The 21,935-nt window shown below is 43.4% G+C and overlaps 1 protein-coding gene and 1 long non-coding RNA gene across 3 annotated transcripts in view; one reads left to right on the forward strand and one right to left on the reverse strand.

The window, feature by feature from the left end:
* The window catches only part of Rab8b (RAB8B, member RAS oncogene family), a 70,701-nt gene extending 68,714 nt beyond the window's left edge, over positions 1–1,987 (reverse strand). The window contains exon 1 of the mRNA XM_036192907.1: positions 1,761–1,987. Coding sequence (XP_036048800.1) covers positions 1,761–1,884 — 124 coding nt within the window. The 5' untranslated portion in view covers positions 1,885–1,987. The remainder of the gene's footprint in view (positions 1–1,760) is intronic.
* A 138-nt stretch (positions 1,988–2,125) lies between these two features.
* LOC118587298 lies at positions 2,126–17,500 on the forward strand. Of its 2 annotated transcripts, XR_004945447.1 has the most exons (4): positions 2,126–2,409; positions 3,082–3,144; positions 5,292–5,462; positions 16,602–17,500. It is a non-coding gene; the product is annotated as an uncharacterized LOC118587298 (long non-coding RNA). The 2 variants fall into 2 exon arrangements; XR_004945446.1 differs by lacking the exon at positions 16,602–17,500 and having other exon boundaries at positions 5,292–5,691.
* Positions 17,501–21,935: the final 4,435 nt, after the last annotated feature.

Genomic DNA, 21,935 nt, shown 5'->3' on the forward strand with positions numbered 1-21,935 from the left:
CTGCTTCCTCAGAAAAGAAAAGTCCCACTCAAGACTAACTGCCAAGAACTCGCAACTCAAACTTCCTTAAACCCAGACATCACAACACCCAGATTTCCATTCAGTCTGTATGAAAGAAACCAAGACTATACCTGCTTAAAAGAATATACAAATATTTAAACACAGATTTTGCTTTGTTTTTTAATTCAGGTATATGAGTGTTTTTTCCTGCACACATGTATGTGCACACAGAGGCCAGAAGAGGGTGTTGGATCCCATGGAACTGGAGTTACTGGCAGTTGGTAGGTGCCAGGTGGGTGCTGTGGACAAAACCTAGGTCCTCTGTAAGAGCAGCAAATCACTGAGGCAACTTTCCAGCCACTTAAACATACTTATTACCAACACACTAATTCTCCATTGCTTGTGGATCACTTTGAAAACGATTTGAAAAACGCCTAAATAAGCTAGTATTAGAGGCTGGAAAGATCACCCACACAATCAAAAAGCTGATTTTTAGGGTACTTAAGTGACTGCAGCAATTTAACAAGGAAAATGATGTTAAGGTTATTCTACAGAAAGTTTAAAACCAGTTTTGATTTGCTCTTCAGTTTATGTTAAAGATTCTGTTACCTGCACACAACGTCTTTTACTACAAATAAAGGAAGGATCACTCCCAGGGAGAGGGGGAATTTTTTTCTTGAATCAATTAGAAGTAATTGGGAAATACATAGTATGTTGTGATTCACCTAAAAAGTAATTAGAATCAAAGGGAACAATACAGGGAGGCAGGTGGAATTTCTACTTTATCACGTGTCTTAGACATTACTAAATACTCAAACTCAAGAATTTAAAAAGTTGAGACACACTGCTTCCCAAGACACGGAGTAAAGGGGTGAACATTATATTTCTGACCCCTTAATACCTATTAATACACAGAAGAACTTAACACTCCATAGACATTACTCCATCATTAGTCACTTTTAAAATCTTGATTCAGAGAAGTCGAGAAAATGGAAACTGTCATTCCTGGTAACTGGGGAAAGTCCTGCGCCCCACGTTTTCCATTTCCTCTCTTTTCTCTGCTCAACCCCTGCACTACATCCTCTGTTTCCTCTTCTCCTTTCTAGCTAACACCCAGCTCTCCTTTACTTTCTCCACCAAGTAGCCTCACGCTGCCCTCTGGTCCCCGAGCCCTTCTCCCACCTACAATTTTCTTCTGCATTTTCTCTTGGCATTTCTATGCACACCTTTATAGCCCGTGTCGCTCCATCCCTCGCCTCCTGAACATTCATTCATTCCCCCTCAATTCCATTCTGACCGCCTAGTCTCACTTCTCTTGTCCCTGGTGTCCACTGTCCCTTTACTTCATTGGAAGCCCCTCTTAAGTCCTCAACCCTTCATTTCCCCCTTCACATTTCCTTCCTCTTTCCTGTCTTTTCTAACCCATGTTCGCATCCGCTCTCCCTTCTTTCTCTCTTTCTGTTCAATTTCCTGTGTTCCCCCGACTCTGTCCCTCTGGGACCCCTCCGCCGACGCCCCGGAGCCCCCTCGTGTCTCCAACACCCCTGGTTCCCGACTGCTCCGGTTCCCCTTCCTCCGCCCGCAGCCCCGCGTCCCCGCCCGCCCCTCTCGCCCTCGCCCTGCCGGCTCGCACAGCCCTCTTCGGCGGACCCCGGGGTCTCCCTCCCGGGGCGTCAAGCCTTCGCGTGCCCTCTCCCAGGCCCCCGGGCACCCGCCCCCGGCGTCTCAGCTCCCGTCCCGGGCCGCGGCCGCTCCCTTACCGATGGTGGAGATGAAGGTGGTGTTGAAGGCGTCCTCTGAGAAGCGGAACAGGAGGCATGTTTTGCCGACGCCGGAGTCGCCGATGAGCAGCAGCTTGAACAGATAATCGTACGTCTTCGCCATCTTCTCGCTCCGGCCCTCTCTAACCGCGGAGAGCAAGGAGGCGGTGGAAAGAGGCGCCGAGGGGGCCTCGGGCGAGGGGGCGTGTCCGCCGAGCCGCCCGCGCCCCGCCCCGCCTCTAGCCCCTCCCCTTGGAAGAGAGCGGCGCGCCCTGCCCCGCCTTGGCCAATCTGCCCGCGCTTCGTCATCACCTTCCGCGCCGCGACGTTTTATGGGATTTGTAGTACTCTGGGAAAGCCTCGGGCGTGCCTGGCCGGGGCTGTCCAAGGAACCTTGGTGGATAACAAATCTGAGTGATGTGGGACCGTGCGCTAGGAGTTTCCACCCATACTAGGAAAAGACGCTTCGTTTCGAAGCCCTCTTCTCTCGCCATGGGAACTTGACTTTGTTGTTTCTTTGTTTGTGGGCATCTTTCAAATCCAAGACTTCGGAATCTGAGTCCCGCAGTTCGCGCACCTAATTGCCTGGACCCGGAGCAGGGAAGCTTTTCTTAGAGATGCAGTGGTCCTTGAAGTCTGCGGATTATCGGTAGAGTATTATCTAGCTTCTCCAGTTCCTGTCCGGTTCCTAGGTCCCCTTACACAACTCTTCAATCATAGAGCTCAAAGAGTGATATTACCCGGCTACCTTCATCCCCACTCGTATCCTCTGAACTACAGGCCACAGCCAAATATGATGATCATTTTAGAGAATCTGCTTCACAGACAGCGCCCCGCTATCCGCTAGAGGATGGATTTTTTTTTTTCTTTTTCTTTTTTTAGAAGGAGAAAGAGAATGTGGGAGGGCTTGTGCTACAGCTCTGCATCTTGTAAAATAGCATCACCTGAGGCGGGAACTTTGGCCATGGAGATGGAGAGAATAAGATTTGGATTAAGTCTTGGCTAAGCCATTTCATCCCTGTGTGAAGTCTCACGGGTTTGGCACATCCCAGTTTTCTCATCGGTAAAACTGATGTAAAACAAATTACTTCGTAGGGTTGTAGTGAAAATTAAATACTGGATGTGAAAGCACTTTGAAACTCATAAGGTGCTGTGATGTGTAGGTGTTAGTGGTGTTTAAATTTATCACTCCTCAGGAGGCTTTCAATTAATGGGTGGCAAAAGGAAGGGAGGAAACAGCACTTTGAGGTATTCAATTCAGTCCTTCATTATTTATTACCCTAGACTAATTCTTCATTGTTCGGTACTCTTTTATCTGCAGGTGGCAGAAACCCTGCCAGATCAAGCTCCTGTGAGGGTTTCCTGTCCGGGTCATGTGGAAGGAGTGAGTAAGGGAACCAGGAGCTTTATCTTGTCGGAAGTCTCTGTCTCATCTCTGCTTCATTTTCAGTTTAAATTTAAAACGTCAGCTCACACAGCCCCAACACGCACGCACGCACGCACACAGGCACACGCACTTACGTCAGCAAAAATTATTTAGATTCCTCAATAATTTTTAAGAGAATTAAGGGGGCCCTGCAGGACATCAAACTATCTGGGAACAACTAGGACAAATACTTACCTTAGAGGTAAGGAAATACCTTCTAGCAGAGGTTGTTACAGGGGAAAAAAAAAAGTGTACTTAATCATTAGTGCAAGAAAAAGGAAAAAATTACATGGACAGTCACTTGAACAAGTCAGCAAACTCCTCTTTGCGGGCGGTGGTGGCCCACGCCTTTAGTCCCAGCACTTGGGAGGCAGAGGCAGGCAGATCTCTGTGAGTTCGAGGCCCACTTGGGCTACAGAGTAAGTTCCAAGAAAGGTGCAAAGCTCCACAGAGAAACCCTGTCTTCAAAAACAAAAACAAACAAAACAAAACAAAAAAGATACATGTTGTGACTCCATGTACAATATCAATGATGTTGCATGTCTGGTCCTATTGTAACAGAAAATTTAATTGGTCCTAATCTTGACCTTCCCTTTCTATGTGGAGAGCAGATGAAAGGCATCATTCACACATACTTATTGACCACACAGTACCCAGAGGGCAGCAGCTGCTTCTGCTAACTTAGTATCTAATGTCTAGAGCATGCCTTAGGAAGAACTGAACTCCCTTTGGAGAAGGAACCCCTTCCCTCTGGCAAAGACAGAGCTCCCTTGCCCAAGCCAAGTTCTGAAGCATCCTTCTGAACTTGGCTTCACCCAAGGTCTAAGCAATTGTAAGTGGCTCAGTTCCATTCCTTTGTCCTCATTCGTGGAATAGAAGGAAGTCTTCAAAGACCACTGGAATCTTTTTTTGTTTGTTTGTTTTTTTGTTTTTTGTTTTGAGACGGTTTCTCTGTGAAGCTTTGCGCCTTTCCTGGATCTCACTCTGTAGACCAGGCTGGCCTCGAACTCACAGAGATCCGCCTGCCTCTGCCTACCCAGTGTTGGGATTAAAGGCATGCGCCACCACCACCCTGCTGGAATCTTATTAATTTATCTCTTTAAATTTTTTATTTTTATTATCCTTGTATATGTATGTGTATGTGTATGTGGGGTGGGGCTTGTGTCATGACCTAGTGTAGAAATCAGAGTGGGGGAAATGTGTAGTTGGAATCTCTCCTTCCATGTTTACTTAGGTTTGATGGATCAAACTCAGGTCATCAGATTTGCATGCTGAGCCACCTCACTGACCCTCTTCTTTACTTTTAAGGATTTGTGTCTATTGGAATACTTTGGAGGGAGGGGAGCTGGAAAGAAGGCTCGGTGGTGAAGAACACTGGCTGCTCTGAGAGGACCCTGGCTGGGTTCCCAACAGCCATGTAACACAACCATCCATAACTCCAGTCCCAGGGAATCCCATACTCTCTTCTGTCCTCTGTGGGCTCTGCACACATATGGCACTGTGCATACACGTACATGTAGCCCAAACACCCATACATATAAAACAATGTTAAGGAAATAGCTTTTGGCTCCAGTAACTTTTGCCATGGTGGATTGTGTCAACTATTCTTTCTGTGGAAAGGCACATACTTATACTGCATAGGAAAGAGCTAAGCTCAGAAGAGAAGTGAGGATTAAGAAATTTAAAGTCCCTAAATTTCATTAGGGGAATTTTTGTTCATTCTTGGGAATTTAAAAAAATAATAATTCTGTCATATTTTCAGTTATTCAGCTTTTTTTCTACTACCAACTATGTATAATATTGGGACTTTCTAATCCTACATTTGTACACCAACGGTGAAGTATTCAGGCATTTTTGATATATTGACATTATTTTAAAAATCAGATTTTCCTTTCATTATGCATTATTAATCCTCAGGTTTTGTACTCTGGTATATTAGAGACCAGATTCATGGTAACAGTAACTGGGTGCCACTGATTCTAAGGAGCTTGCTCAAAGGGTCTCATCCTAAGTATATATAGAGTTAGGGAGTAGCAGGCAACAGATTCTGTGCTGACATTATTTTTCAATTTGATGATATTCTGTTCTAAAATGTCCCATTATAGTGATCCAAGGAAGACGGATATATCCATGCTTTTTTGCCATTTGCTCATTCTCATCATCACTGTAGAGAGCATGGACCAGCATGTTCAACTTAAGGAAACGTTGGCTAAAGCCTTCTGTGCTACAAGTATTGTAGATGAAAACTGAATACGGACATCTCAGGAATTTGCTTTGTGAGTATTTCATGACCTGAACAGTCTCTCTTCCTGACTCTAGAAATCTCTTCTTCCCCCATTGGTGACTGAATCATGGTACTGACTTAGCCACAGAGAAGGCATCTGATCCAGACCGGGTCAGTCTGAGTTCCTCCTATGGACTTTCTAATGAGGCAGATAACAATACCAAAAGAGTCTGGTGTGAGTTTGCAACTGGTTTTGATGAGAGCTTGAGTTTATTTATTTATTTATTTTTATTTATTTATTTATTTATTTATTTATTTATTTATATTTTTCCAGACAGGGTTTCTCTGTGTAGCTTTGCGCCTTTCCTGGATCTCACTCTGTAGACCAGGCTGGCCTCGAACTCACAAAGATCTGCCTGCCTCTGCCTCCGAGGCAGAGTGCTGGGATTAAAGGTGTGCGCCACCACCGCCCGGCTGAGTTTATTTTTTGCATGCTCTTTTTCCTGGCCAGCTGGCTTTGCTCATGTTGTACACATTCAAGTAATTACTATCTCCTTAGATGGCAAGGCCTCCCCACCGAAAACAACTATGACATTCTTGAGAGACACTGTATTCTCTATGCAAAATTTCAGTATAAATTAAGAATTTGTTTTGAGCCTGGAGGTGGTGGTGCACACCTTTAATCCCAGCACTTGGAAGGCAGAAGCAGGTTCATCTCTGAGTTCAAGGCCAGCCTGGTCTACAGAGTGAGTTCCAGGACAGCCAGAGTTACACAGAGAAACCTTGTTCTTGAAAAACTAAAAGCAAAATAATTGTTTTGAAATATCAACATTGTGTGTATGTGTGTGCACATGTTTGTGTATATGTTAGGGGGCAGTGCATGCCACACTGTGCATGTGGAGGTCAGAGGACAACCTCAGGTGTCAGTCCTTGTCTTCCATCTTGTTGAGGCAGGGTCTCTAATTGTTCACTTCTGCATAGCTGACATGTGAGCTTTCAGGATCCTCATGTCTCCACTCGTCATAGGTACACTGAGATTACAGGTACCCACTACTGATGCTGCATCCAACTTTATTTGGGGATCCAAACTCTAGTCTTCACACTTGCATGGCATGTACTTGATCCACTCAACCATCTCCCCAGCCCAAGAACGTTGATTTGTTGATCCATGACACTTAAGTATGAGGAATATTATCTTAAGAGAAACTAAATGTGGAGGAGACCTCTACTTGGCAAAGTAGAAATTGGCCACTATGGGGATTTTCTTCCCCTTAGTTGTATTCTAGAAAAACCCAGGTGTTTATGTGAGCCTGGTATATTAAGGGTGAGTAGGCTCTAGGCCATGAGATTGCACCCTCCATGTTGATACTTCTACCCAGCTACTCTTGGGTGCTGGTCCTCTGCCACTGGTTAAACACAGCTGTCCCGGTGGGCTACAAAGATGTCCTTCACGGTCACTCTCCTCACTGACCGATGACTCAGCTATGGCATGAGTCCTCTCTGTGTAATGGAAGAATTTGTATACTTCTTTGTCTTCTTGTTTCAATCTCGGAACTCTTCTAGGAAAGAGATCTCACTGACTTCTTGTATCCCCAAGATACCCCGCTGGATATGTTGTTATACACAATAGGTACTTGGGTAAGTTATTGAATGAATGAATGAATGAATGAATAATGAACATCAGTCAATTGTGCCAACCAGTATGGCTAACTTTAAAAAAACAAAAACAGGGTTGGGGATTTAGCTCAGTGGTAGAGCGCTTGCCTAGCAAGCGCAAGGCCCTGGGTTTGATCCACAGCTCAAAAAAAAAGAAAAAGAAAAAGAAAAAGAAACAAAAACAAAAACCTTGGGGGAATTTGGGGTTTTATTGGCTAAAAGGCCTACATCCTTTGAGTCTCATCAGTATCTTTCTATTTATACTCTACTTTGTATTTGTTATTTGTTCTGTAATTACACTATTCATTGTTGTGTTTAAGAAATCAGTTTGATTATATGTTCTTCTTCTAGTTTGTCAAGATCTCACTGAAAGATAAGCCCTTAAAAATGCCAATTCTCTTATCACCCATGTGTCATCTACAAACATTCCATTTGTTTAGTGATAGTCTACTGGTATAATTCTATAATTATCCTCATCAGAGAGGGACAAGCTGTATTCTTCCACCCACTGATATTTCCTCAGCAATCACCAGGTTAATAACGTCTACTCAAACAAATATTCATTATGCTCACATTGTAAAGCCAGCTCAGCAAGGCCACCTGGAGGTCACAGAAAAACCTGTCCTGTAGTCCCTGGCCTCAGTTTGTTATCAGCAAGTGGAGGAGCGATCGAACAAGTAGAAAGTAGTGGCAAGTGTGAGCAGACATTTTGCTGGTATACATTGGGTGGGTCAAGGGACCATTCTGGTTGACTGGTTGGTTTTTAATTTCCATCAAATGCACCAGTTCTCATTGGCTGGTGTCTGATTTTAATATTCTGAGCATCCATTCTGATTATTCAGTCTTCTACCCTGATTAGCCAAATAGTAATGCCAAACCATGGCATATTTTCAATATTGCCACTTGATGCAAATGTTAAGTAAAATCAGATACTATTTTAAGAACTGACACATGAAACTATCTTATCTGCTTGCCTAACAAGTCTCTACAGAGCTAGTTTCCTGCAACAAAGCCAGTATCCAAGGGATGGGAGGATATTCTGCATCCCTTAGTGCTGGGCTGGTGACCATACTGAGAGAGGTTCTCTATGAAAAAGGTCCCTAGAATACTGGCAAGGGCCAAGGCCAATGTCCAGTTGAAGGCAAAACTTTTCTTGGGGGCTAATGGCAGAACCTTAGTCATCTACAATAAAGAAGGCATCCAAGTTGCAATATTCTGGGTGGTTCTTTCTGAGCAGAATATAGGTCTCAGGAAAGGGAGGTATGGCTTAGCATGCCTAAAGCAGAGGGCTCAATTCACTGCTCCAAGAGCAATGTGGAAGAAATCCATTCTCATTCCTGATAAATTATTTCTTTCTGTAATAACAAAGTTTCTAACATTAAAATGTTAGGGAGTTTCATTCCTTTAATTGACCTAAGTATTGATTGCTACACTATAGGATTTTTGTGTCAAAGAAGGTGGAGGTCAGCAGACACTCTCTGGAGTCTGTTCTCCAGTTCTACTGTATGTGTTGCAGGAATCCAACTCAGTGCTTACCTGCTGAGCCACTGGTCCCTTGTCTTTTTTTTTTTTTTTTTTTGCATTTTCCTTGCAGTGGTAGATTTCAAATCCAGGGCTTCATGCATGTTGTGCAAGTATTCTACTGCTGAGCCTGTCCTACCCCAGCCTAAGAAAGTCATTTGGGTCAACTTTAAAAAGACTTTGATCCAATAGCAAAGCGCAACTGTGCACCCTAGCAGGTACTGAGATGCTACAGTAGGTAACTAAAACTTTTTTAGGTCTTGAATCAGATATAGATGTAGTGACAAGAGAGGCTTATTCCAGCAGCTCAGACGACATGCCTGGGTCCTAGCTCCTCCCTCTTAGTTTCATAATGCGTATAATATGGTTACAGCATGTTTTCTTGAAACCTCTGGTCTCCTTACTTCTATATTGAAACAGAGAAGAATATAAACAACCTCTTCTTCTCCAAGAGTTTGAATTCATGCTCTGAAATGGAGTTCTTTGGGTATTGAACACCCTGCCCTAACATAATCAAAGAGAATAACCTAAGCTGACCGGCTAAATTGACTGGCTGAAGCTACCAGAATTGAGAGTGGGGTCAATCTCACCCTACACACAGAATTCTGTTAGATATAAAGAAGACCAGAGAAGCCACAAGTGAACACTAACACTTGGGTTTCAGTTGGACACATAGGGACATTTGTGTCTGGTTCTGCCAAGTAGAGGGGGCACAGGGCTGAAGTTAAGACCATATTCTCACTCTTCATTCTCTTAAGCAGAAGGACTGATGTTTAACTTCGAAGAAGGAAACATGGCCTAGCTGAGCAGAGGGTGGATGGTCTAAAGCTGGGATTAACCATTAGACGGTTGGACCCATTCCTACTGTACTTCAGCAGGCAGCTAAGGTTAAGATTGGGTTAAATAAATACTTGACAGTCTCGAATCTATCTGCCAGGCTCTGACAAGGCTGTCCTGAGACTGTCATTGGGTGACTGGTTTCTGATCACAGCTCTGTCACTACCCCGTGACCTTCACAAGCACAACAGCCTATACTTCCATCTCATCTGTGAGAGGAGGTGGAGGGAAGGACTGCATTATCCCTTTCCATCTGTTCAATCCTTCCTGCTCTTAGATTAAGGTTCTTATAACAGGTGATCTGGACCTACAGACACTGGTCTCCTGGGCCACCCAAACACCCTGATTGAATCAAGTGGCCTCAGAGGTCTTCTGGGTCCGTACAGTCTGTGGTGCCAGGAAAGTAGCTCATCACACCTAGTTCCTTGTTCTAAGTAATGTTCTATTTACTCTATGACTCAGTTATAAGTACTTCTCTCTTTACAAGGAGAGCAGAGTTCCAGTACTTTCTGAGATGGCAATGGCTTATTAGGTTACCAACGATTGATTGGATTGTGAACTATGGGGTTAAAGAAAACAATTAAATTTGGTGCTGGAGATATGACTCAGCCATTAAGAGCACTTGCTACTCTTTCAGAGGACCCAGATTCAATACCTGACCCATGCTGGGCAGCTCACAACTGCCTAAAAATCTTTAGGAGATCCACCATCCTCTTCTGGCCTCTGTACGTACCTACACACATGTGGCAGACACAAAGCACCCCACTCCCATTCTGTTTTGTATTTGGAGTCAAATCTAATCAAAGTCCTTCCTCCAGTTTGACTTAGTATGGATAATGGTTTCCTGCAAAGAAAAAAAAAAGCTTTTATCCCCCTAATTAAATAACAGCAAGGTCTTGTAATCGGAGAACAAACATGGTGGATTATTCCAGACCTATGATAAAATGTCCTCTCTTTTTCTGGAATTCCTTTCCTCCCTGTTCAGACAGAACTGCAGGGTTAATGTAAAAATCAAGCCAAATTCTTTTACGATCAGAAAAATGATATCGGCAATGGAGTAGACTGCAGAAGACATATAGGGGCATAGGCAATTCTTGGGAGCCATCAGCAACACTCAGGTGGAGAAAAATTGCTGATGAAATCCCACTCCCACCATGATCCCACCTACTGTGTTCTGTGACCCGAGTAGCTGTATGGCCTAATGAGGCTTGTTGAGGGGTTTATCATGTCTTCTTTCTGCAGTGACTAGCTTAATATTCATTGAGGCTTTTATGAAACAGAGAGGTTTCCATATGTCTCTAGAGCAAAACATTTGTGTGTGCCATCTGCTACTCAAGAGCAGTTTTGGAGAAAAAGAATGCAAATTACTTAGTTCTTTAATTACTTTGGGGGCAGGCTACGCTATAGTTGGGACTCTGGAGAGAACACTGTTATTTCCTTAGTCACCAAACCCAAGAATTTTTGTTATAAGAAAACAACATGGAAAGATATAGAAGCCTAAAATTATTTGTGTTGCGTGTGTGTGCACATGTTCATGTGTGGTCTATGTATGTATGAACGTGGAGGCCAGAGGTGGATGCCAGGTGTTTTCCTCAGTTACTTTCCATTTTATTTTTTGAGACAGGGTCTCCCATGTGGCTTGGAACTCACCTATTCCGGTAAGCTAGCCGGGCAGTAAGTCCCATGGATCTGCCTTCTGTTGTGCCTGGTGTTTTTACATGGGTGCTGGGAATCGAACTTATCCTCATACTTGGGCAGCCAGCACTTTGACGGAGCTATCTCTCCAAGCCCTGTCTCCTTTTAAATTCTGGCAAAGATCACGTGAAATGACATGCACAGCGTCTTCAAGCTGGTATAAAGATGGCTGGGGGTCGGAGAGATGCCACAGAGGCTAAAGGGCCTGTGGCATAAGCATGAGGAAAAGGATCTTAGTTCGGAACCCAGCACGCATGTAAAAGCAGGCAGCATATGTCTGTCATGCAGCATAAGGGAGGAGGGCCTGTTTAGGGTGGAGGCCTGGAGACAAGGGATCTGAATTTAAGCATCCGGCTTAGTGGCCAGCAGCCTTACCCACTGAGGCATCTCTCTGGACCATCTTTCCTTCCTCTCATTAGCTTCTTAGGTTGTGGATAATTGTTTAGTAATGCTACCATTAGTTGAAAGCTAGATACCATTAGAAAATACATTTCCGGGGCTAGGGATGTAGCTCAGTGGTAGAGTGCTTGTCTAGCTTGTGAAGTCCTGGGTTCAATTCCTAGTACTGAGAAAAAAATTATATATTTACCATAAGTTTTCTATTCATTAATCACTTCAACCACCAGAGTTTAGGGATGATGGTTAATTTTGATAGTGCTCTTGCAGAATCACTTAGGGGGCAAACATCTGAGCTTGTCTGTAAGAGAGTTTCCAGACTGGATAAATTGTGGAGAAGTGCATCCTTCCTTTGGGCAACACCACTTCATGAACCAGGATTCCAGATTTAAAAGAGGGCCAAAGTGGCAGAGTGAGCTGATCAACAGCATGCCCCCTTCTCCCCTGACTTCCTCACTATGGATACAATGTGACCAGCTGCCTCCTGCCCCACTACCACGCCTTCCCCCGCTGTGTTAGACTGTATACTCAGCCTGTGAACCAAAGCAAAGGCTTCTTCAGGCTGTAATTGTCAAGTGTTTTGTCGCTGCAACAAGATAAATAACTAAGACTTTAACCAAAAGCAGAAATTCCCGAGCTTAGAGTTCATCTTCAGGTTTCAATTCCTGCGGTGTTTCCTGTTTCCTGACAAGTGTTTTCCCTCATCAGTTGTCATAATACAGAATATAAGAAATTGACAAGTAGAAGTGGTCAGGTGTGGCCGTTGACTGAGACTCCTGGTGGGCCACCTGTCCTCAGAGGACCACAGAGCTCTCAGCCAGTCTCCTGCTTCAGACATGATTGCAGCAGTTTATTACAGTGATGCTCCAAGTGTGTACCTAAGCCACTGAGTGAATCAGCAGATGTTAGTCTGTGATAAGAAAAAGAGTTTCATGGTCAAAGCCTTTTGAGAAATGGTGCTATGGTAGTGTTCTGTCGGACCAGACCCTTGGAGCCTTTGCTACACTAAGGTTCATGGAGACTGTCCACAGCAGGGTGTGGCACACTGCACCTTTTTGATCATCTGGGATCTGTGTTCTACAGAATATAGGTTGGGAAACTGGTTTCATCTAAACCCTTCATTTGAGATACTGAGATACCAGACTATGAAATCCTAATGTCAAAGATAAAGATCATGATGTTTACAGGAAACTGTCAGGAAGATGGGCAGAAGTCCTGACCAAAGACTCAGAACGCCCACCCCTGCCTCCTGGGTTCTGCTGAGTCCCAGGGTGACACTGTCTGCTGTAACCTCTACCACCAGCACACCCACACAGAGGTCAGCTGAAGGGCCGAGGTCCCCAGCTACTAAAATAAAATTAAAATCACCATATGTACCCCAAATTCCAACAGTGTAAAAAAACTTGACTCTTTTTTGCATATGTTTGTGTGTTATGAATGTACATGTGTTTGCTCGCATGTCAAAGCTAGAGGCTGACATCATCTATCTTCCTGAATCACTCTTTACCTTACATGCTGAGGCAGGGTCTCCCACTTGACTGAAAAACTCACCTATGGGCTATACTAGCTATCAGTGAGCCATGAAGATCCCATTTCCACTTCACTGTGTTAGAGGCAGGCCACTATACCCACTTGAGATTTACATGGGTATTGAGGAGCCAAATTCCAGTCCTCATGATTATGGGGAGACATCCCTAGCCTTGGCTGTTCAATGGGCATTTGGTTTGCTATGCTTTTGAGAAAAAAAAACTAATGACAAGTAATTAAGATATTTCTGCTTTTTTCTCTCTCTCTCTTTTGGATGAGTTATAAGGTATGTCAGAGGGTCCTATCATACCCAGGTTAATTTCCTATACTGGCATTTAAAATGCTGTTAAATGGAGCCGGGTGGTGGTGGCAGCACACGCCTGTAATCCCAGCACTCGGGAGGCAGAGGCAGGTGGATCTCTGTGAGTTGGAGGCCTGGTTTACAAAGCAAGTTCCAGGAAAGGCTCCAAAGCTACAGAGAAACCCTGTCTCAAAAACAACAACAACAACAACAAAATGCTGTTAAATGATACGCCTGATGAAATATTCTTAGAGATGAATTATTTAATCTCTTGAGAAGGTAAATTGGATTCACATAGTATCTTTAATGATTAAGATGGGGTGTGGCATATATCATATATTAGGCACACAAACCTAAAAAATTATATTAATTAGAAATTATTATAATCTTTTGATTGAGTTTTATTAACAAATTTAAATTATGGTAGTGGTACACAGCAATACTAATAGTATATGTATTACCTTATCAAAAATATCTCAAAGACAGAGTCCTTGATCTATTTGAGGTGGAGGAACATGAAGTCTAGTTAATGCCTAAAAACTCAGGCATTTGGACACTTGTCCTATAATGTAGAGTTTCTATATGTAATGATACACAAGTTCATTTCCAGATTTGACATTTAAACACATAGATTTAGAATAGAAGCTAGTTTGTAGATATCAGGTCCTATCTTTCAGTTACTACCAGACCTCTTTCAACCATTCAGCCTGCACTGAACCATCCCCCAAAGCCAGCATACATAATAATCCTGGAGAAATGTGTGATCCTGGAGGGGCTTTTTGGATCATCAAAGAAAGATTAACCCATGAGGAGGTTAAACTATTGTTGTGAAATATTAGTTTTAACTATTGTTGTGAAATATTAGTTTTAAACGTGTTACATTCATTTATGCTGTGGAACAATTATTTAATGATGCAAAGATGTGTTGCATTCTTTTATGTTGCATTTGTTGAACTCTGTGAAGCTGTGTTAACTTTGCCTGTCTAAAACACCTGATTGGTCTAATAAAGAGCTGAATGGCCAATAGCAAGGCAGGAGAAAGGATAGGCGGGACTTGAGGCAGAGAGAATAAATAGAAGGAGAAAAATAGAAAGTGAGGAATGAAAAAGGAGGGAATAAGAAGGAAAGAAAAGATGTACAGAAATAGAGAAAGAGGAAAGCCCAGAGGCAAAAGGTAGATGGGATAATTTAAGTTAAGAAAACTGGCTAGAAATAAGCCAAACTAAGGCCAGGCATTTATAAGTAATAATAAGTCTTCATGTATTTATTTGGGAGCTGGGTGGTGGGCCCCCAAAGAACAGAGTAAAGAGTAAACAAACAAAACCCTGCAAACTATAATGTTTTTATATTTTCTTTTTTGACATATGAAAAGTTATATTTTCTGTTTGTGTATACATGTATCTGTGTGTGTGTGTGTGTGTGTGTGTGTGTGTGTGTGTGTGTGTGCGCATATGGAGATCCTCAGGGGCTCTACACATTTTGTTTGAGACAGGGGTTCTCATTGGCCTGGAACTTTGCCAAGTGGGTTAGACTGGATAGCCAGTGAGCTCCAGGGATCTGCCTGTCTCTGACTCCCACCTCTCCATCTCTAGCTAGGATCACAAGCATGCACGACTGTGTCCACAGATCAAACGCAGGTCCTCACACTTGCAAGGCAAGTGCTTTGCCCGCTGAGCCGTCTCCCTAGCCTGTAGTTCTCTGTGTTCACACATTTACTGAAACTTGTTTTCAGATATTTGATTTTGAGAATATAGTCATTTCCTTACTTAAGAGACAAGGTCCCACTTAGTCCAGGCTGGCCTTGAACTCCCTATGTAACTGAGAATAGCCTTGAACTCCCACCTGTCCTGTCTCCACCTTCCAAGTGCTAGGATTACAAACATAATCCTGGCTTATGTGGTGCTGGGGACTGAATGAATCCATGGCTTTGTGCATATTAGCCAAGCATTCTATCAACTGAACTACATTTCCAGCCCCCCTAAGTCTGAGAATCCTATATAGAGCCATCTCTAGGATCTGTGGGGAAATCAGTTCCTGGATTCCTTTCAGATGGCAAAAACTACGGATGCTCAAGTCTCTCATATAAAATGGCACAGAATTTTCATGTTACTGTCTCTTATATACATTCAGTCATCTCTATACTACTTATGAGGCCTACAATCATGTAAGGGACAGATCAATTTTGTTATATTCTATTGTTAAAGAGCAATGACAAGAAAGAAGTCTGTACATGTTCAGTATAGGCACAGTTTTCCCCAAGTACTTTATAGTTGAATCTGCAGCTGTGAGCCCCACAGACACAGCAAGGCAACTAACTATAAAGGATCTAGTAATGATACTAAGGTGTCGGTAGTTGGCACTTTGTCATCAGGTCCTCACATCCTGCTCCTGTTCCAAAAGCAGAAACTTGGGGGATTATGCATTTATAACTCACTGAGACCCACAGTAACAGCACACGGCTGTCTTCGAGCAGCTCAAAGTGGATGATGCTCTGGGCTGCGCCGCTGCTGCAGCTACCCTGCCAAGCTCCTCTTCCCAGCTGACTTCCTTAAGCTGCTTGGAGTTAAGCACTGAGCGCTCTGAAGGCCTCTTCCAGGCAAATAAGAATGAATGAGGGAAGGAATGGTGCCAGGCTTCCTGGATTGAACCCCACTTCATTTCAGCAAATCCCTAAGCCTTTCTATCTGCTTTGTCAGCTGTGAAATGAGCAGACCAATTCAGCCCTGCTTCAGAGGGCAATGAGTGGCAGGTTTAATTAATGCTGATTGGGATGGGCTTTGTAATGTAAAGTTGTCCATAAATGAAAAGGAGCATTAGCATTATTTCACCCCAAGTCAGCTACAGTTGGAGTGCATCCTGCTTACGGCTGCCACAGCTAAGCCTTCAAAAACAGTTTGTAGGGGTGCATTTCCCAGATAGCAAGCAGGGCTGGGTAATAGGGAGGCACAAACATGAAACCAGTGCACGTCTCGTATGTCTGTTTGGCAAGCAGCACCGAGATCCACTGGGTCCAGCTAGTGGCAAGTGATAGGCTGGGTTGTTTTGTTTTGTTTTGTTGTTGTTGTTTGTGAAACCCAAAAGAACAGTGTGCATCCATCTATATCCCAGACTATTCTAGAAAGATCCTGAAGATCTAAAGCATCACATTGGTGGAAAAAGTGATCTCCAAAGGTCTCCCTTGCAGTAGTTCCTACCTTTCTGGCTTGTTTTTCTGTCTGCCAGCTCACATTGACAGTATTTTTTTTTTTTTTTGGTCAGGGACCATCGTGTACTGAGAACATGCAACAAGGACCAGGGCTTTCTGGGATCCACTCCTTTAAAGCCCGTGTCTTACTTTTAAGGATCTCATTCAGTGGAACACATAAGGACAGAGCTATCTGGTTTACCAGAAGTCATGCTGTTCCGGTTGAGTCACACTGGGAATTGCTCATCCCTTGCAACACAAGGGGAATGCTACCTCTCTCACCTAAATTCATCTAGCAAAATGCATTTGCAGTAAACTGTGACTTCCATATATTTATTGGATTTTCCGGTTGGGATATTAAATATCTTCAGAGGCTAATGTGCTGTGGGTTGGGCTCCAGTTGGAGATGCAACCGCAAGGTGAATGAATCGTGTGAGCACTAACTTCATCCATTGATAAGTTCATAGATAAATGGGTTGATAAGTGGTGGGGCCTTGTTGGAGTAAGTGGGTCACTGAGTGTGGCTGCCTGCTCTATAGTACCTTTAATGCTATCTTATAAAACTGGAGCAGGAATCCATTTGGATCAGGACTTCCGAGTTTTCTGCTTCCCACCGCCGATTTCAGACTTTATTATTTGGCTCCTCGAAGTATGATTGAACCAATTCTCATTTATACATAATAGCCCTGTGTTAAAATGCTCTTTGCAAATGAATGACATGTATATTATATACAGTCATTTTCTTGGTTGTAAAACATACTGTTGGGCACATGTAGATCTTGTCAACTGAGTTCTTGGTGTATCTTTCATTTAAACAGTTTCTTCCCTCCATGCTTGATCTCCAGATTTGGTTATTCTACATGAATATAACTTATTTTTGACATTTATCACCAGTTAAGTTATGGAGAAAATGTTTCCTATAAGAAATGATAACCACTGGGCATGGTGGCGCAGGCCTTTGATTCCAGGCAGAGTCAGATGGATCTCTATGAGTTCGAAGCCAGCCTAGTCTACAGAGTGAGTTCCGAGCCAGCCAAAGCTACACAGTGAGACACTGTCTCACAATAAATAAATAAATGCACAAAATAAACTATATTCAATTAACATTCTGTGTTTCATGGAGAAGGCAGAGCATCACTGAGATAGCCTGAAAAGAACTTAGACCACCAGCTTCCGACCCCAGGCAGTAGTAAGAATGGTTAGGAAGGAGTAATGCCTTGTGGGGCTCTGTTTGGTCAATGCCTCCTTTCCCCAAGCCCCTCCACCGGGACTACCACCACCTCCAACGCTCTGCTGCCCTGGCTACAGATGGTTGGGGCAAACACTCTAGACCCACACTGAGACAATGATCCTCTCTCCAGCACATTTGGAATTGGGACAGAGAACTCTGGACAGTCACAGTTGGCCTCAGAAGTAGGACAGCATATAAAAGGGAGCAGGTGAGGCCTCATTCAGCATGTATACAGGAAAGCAGAGGAAAGTGGGCTATGGAGAGAAGAGACCAAAGAAGTATCGGGGAGAAGAGATGAGAAACTAGGTTGCCCTGAGAGGGAAGAGTACAGACGTCTCCGTTCCTAGTGGCCCCTCAGGACTTTGTTCCTGCTCCCATGGGGCTTGGCCCTGGCACATGACCAATCAGCTCATTTCAGCTCAGACCAGTGTGAGAGGTCTCTTTGACTTGAAACTCAAACACCAAGGTTAAGCCAGTAGTCAGGCAAGGAGAGGGGCCAAGCCAGGGATCTGCTGTCTGATGCCTACCCTGGTATTTTCATCACGCTGGCCTCTTAGTGACAGTCACATGGGTGATTTCTACTGGTAAAATTAGAGGTGACAAATTCATGGTTATCCTGGAACAATGCTCTCTCTCCATCTAGCCATTTCCTATTACATTCACTTGTGAAGTAGGGAAGTGGGTGGCCTTAGGAAGCTATAGCCAGGGTTTTGTCTTGTCTGGAATTTTCTTACAGGGTGATCTGCACCTCCAGATGACTAGTCATGTATGTTCCAGGAACAAAAAAATCTACCAACATGGTAATTCAAATCCTCTCCAGATTCCCCAACAATGGATCAGGCCCAAGGTCAGGGGCTCTGACTTTGATTTGTAGGTATGGCCCTGCCCCAGATTCGAAGGCAAATCCTGTGTCTAGCTACAGGCTCTGAGGAACCCTATTACAGGAGTTCAGGGGATATGGGCTACCACATATATTGTCCTGTTCTAATAAAAATGTGGGTTTTGACTTCTGGGTTTCTGCTTTCATGATGAGAGTGAGTCTCAATTCCAATTCCCTGTCACAGAGCCTGAGTCTTTGATGACTAGGTCTACATCCCCTGCCTGTGTGCAACCCAACCAGAGTCCTGTACCCTTCCTAATCAGTACTGTAGGGCTGGAGGGATGGCCTCACCAACTAAGAGCACTTGCTGCATTTAGGTCCCATTCTTCATGTAGAGAGATATTGTGTGAGAGGAATTTAAGTACTTTTAGTTTAGTTAACTAGTTACAGATGGACTATTCAGGAGAAAATATTGGGGCAAATTAGACTCATAATCAATTGTCTTCGGCACCATATAACTTTCTTTAGGAAAACTCGTGGTAGCCATTGACTGTGCCTTAAGAAAATCATTTACATAGCTATGTGTAGAATCATCATCACAGACCAGGAAGAACACCTGTGCCAGAGGGCTCCTGAAACAATGATGGACTTCTCTCTCCTGGCCGATACGTGTAGGAAAAGTAGCTCCTTGCACCACCTACTGGAAGTTTAAAGAACAATAGCTTTTCTTTTGATTAAAGGTAATGGACTTCTGTGAGTTCTTTGTACAAATGGAAAATATTCACAACATTCCTTAAGGTAGGGCTAATGTAAAGACATGAGGTGGTAGCTCATCAACAGTATAAGATGTAGAGACCTAAATCATTTCTTCTTTTTTTTTTTTTTTGTACTGGGATTGAACCTAGGGCTTCATGCACACTAGACAAGGGCTATGTCACAAAGTATATACCTAGTCGTGAAAAAGAAAAAAAATGTTATATGATAGAATCTCTGGTCACTCAGGCAGGCCTTGAATTCACTCTGCATCCCAGGTTAGGCTTTAATCTTCCAAGTAGCTGAGAGTATAGGCCTATACCACCGGGAGGTCCAGTACAAACTGATTTTTTAACTTATTTTTATTTATTATTATTAACATTATTAACACAGGCACACATGCATACCATAGATGGCATGCAGGTGGAGGCCAGAGGACAACTTTTCAGAGTTGCTTAACCTACATAAAGGTTCCAGACATTAAACTCAGGTTGTCAGGCTTTCAGCACAAGTACTTTTACCTATTGGGCCATCTTTCCAGTTCCCCAAATGATTTTTTAAAAATTGTCAACAAGCATGCTGGGTGTGGTGGCCCATACCTTTAATCCCAGCACTCAGTAGGCAGAGACAACAGGATCTCTGTGAGTCTGAGGCCAGCCTGGTCTATATAGTGAGTTCTAGGACAGTCAGGGACCCTGCCGCCCTCTCCACAAAAAAGGTCAACAAGTACAGTAGATTGTAGTTGGCATTTATTGAGTGTCTTAGTTAGGGTTCTTTTGCTGTGAAGAGACGCCATAACCACGGCAACTGTTATAAAGGAAAACATTTAATTGAGGTGGCAGCTTACAATTTCAGAGGTCAGCCCATGGCATGCAGGCAGACATGATGCTGGAGGAGTAGCTGAGAGTCCTACATCTTGCAGGCAACAGGAAGTCCACTGAGATACTGGGCAGTATCCTGAGTATATATGAGACAGCAAAGCTTGCCCTACAATGATACACTTACTCCACGAAGGCCACACCCACTCAAAAACAAAATCACACCTCCTAATAGGGTCACTTCCTGTGAGGTTAGGGGGCAATTATAGTCAAACTACCACATTGAGTACTTACACTGTGCATTGTTTCATTTTATGAAACACTTCATGAAACTGTTTTCATGTTAGGGGACTGAGGTGATGGTGGGTAAAGTTCTTGTCATTTAAGCACAAAAGACCTGGATTTGATCTCCAGCACCCACATAAAAGGCCAGGCATGGTGTACAGGCTTGTAACCCCAGCACTGGGGAGACAGGAGGATCCCTGGAGCTCTGTAGCCAGGCAGCCCAGACCAATCCAGTAAAAAAGACACTGTTTCAAAAAAACCTAGATGGACAGCTCCTGAAGAATTTATACAGAGTTGACCTCTGGTTTGTACACACATGCACACATATGTGCATCCACACATATGTATACCTGTATACCCCTACACACATGAAAAGCTATTTTTGTTTTAGAGTCAAGAAAACAGCTTGAGAGGCAAAGGGCTTTCAGTTAGGTTTCTGTGCTCCTGGGAGAGAGGTTTATATCGTCTGCTGCTCTGTGTATTGCAGACATCTCATTCATAGTTGAGTAAGATGGGAGGAGAGGAGGGAGGGGATGTGCAGTCAGGATGTGAACTAATTTAATTAATAAAGAAGTTGAGTAATTTTTTTATTGTAAATAACGAAAGCACCATTCTTCTTACTACTTTGAACCCTTCAACTACAGTCTTTAATCAGCTGTTAGCTAAGTGGGAAAAATGAGAGAATTCCATTTATTTTGCTTGTGTGCTATTCTCAAGAGAAGAAGCCACATTTATTGTAATGTCTCGTTAATCCCAAAAGGAGTACAGAGTAATGTTGCACAAATCCTAATTGGTCTTATAATAAAAACCCAGAGCCAGATATTGAGGTAAATGCTGAAAGATCTGAGACAAAGGAATAAGCCACTGGAGAAACTTCTCACCACTACTCTCTACTGAATCCTCATGCTGAAAGGGAGGCAAGATCCTGTTTCCACGAATCCTCAGACTGAATGCTCCTGAGTCTTCAGCCAAAAGGGTTGAGTTCCTGTCTCCACCTGCCTTATATGCCTTTCTCCAACCAGACATATCACATCCTGTCTGAACCTTCCTAGTACTGGGATTAAAGGTGTGAGCCATCACTACCTGGCTCTGTTTCTTTTAGACTAGATTAATTTAGTGTAATCCAGGGTGACCTTGAACTCACAGAGATCCAGATCTCTTCATGGTCCTGGCTGTCCTGGAACTCACTCTGTAGACCAGGCTGGCCTCGAACTCAAAGATCCTCCCACCTCTGCCTCCCGAGTGCTGGAATTAAAGGTTTGTGACACCACCACACGTCTGCAAGTGGACTTTTAAGAGAGAAAATACAGACATGGGGAACATTTAGCTTAAGAGTTCAGACGCATAGAGAAGAAAGCTCGCATGGGACATCAGTGGTTATTAAGAAGTGATTAATGTAGCCAATAAGAGCTTGCAAAAGGAAGAGGTTCTATTTGCATTCACTTATGTTGACCTCAAGATTTACATAAAACATATTTTCTTGGGTTGCAGGATCACTCAT

The sequence above is a fragment of the Onychomys torridus genome, chromosome 7 (genome assembly GCF_903995425.1).
Source record: "Onychomys torridus chromosome 7, mOncTor1.1, whole genome shotgun sequence".
NCBI lineage: Eukaryota > Metazoa > Chordata > Mammalia > Rodentia > Cricetidae > Onychomys > Onychomys torridus.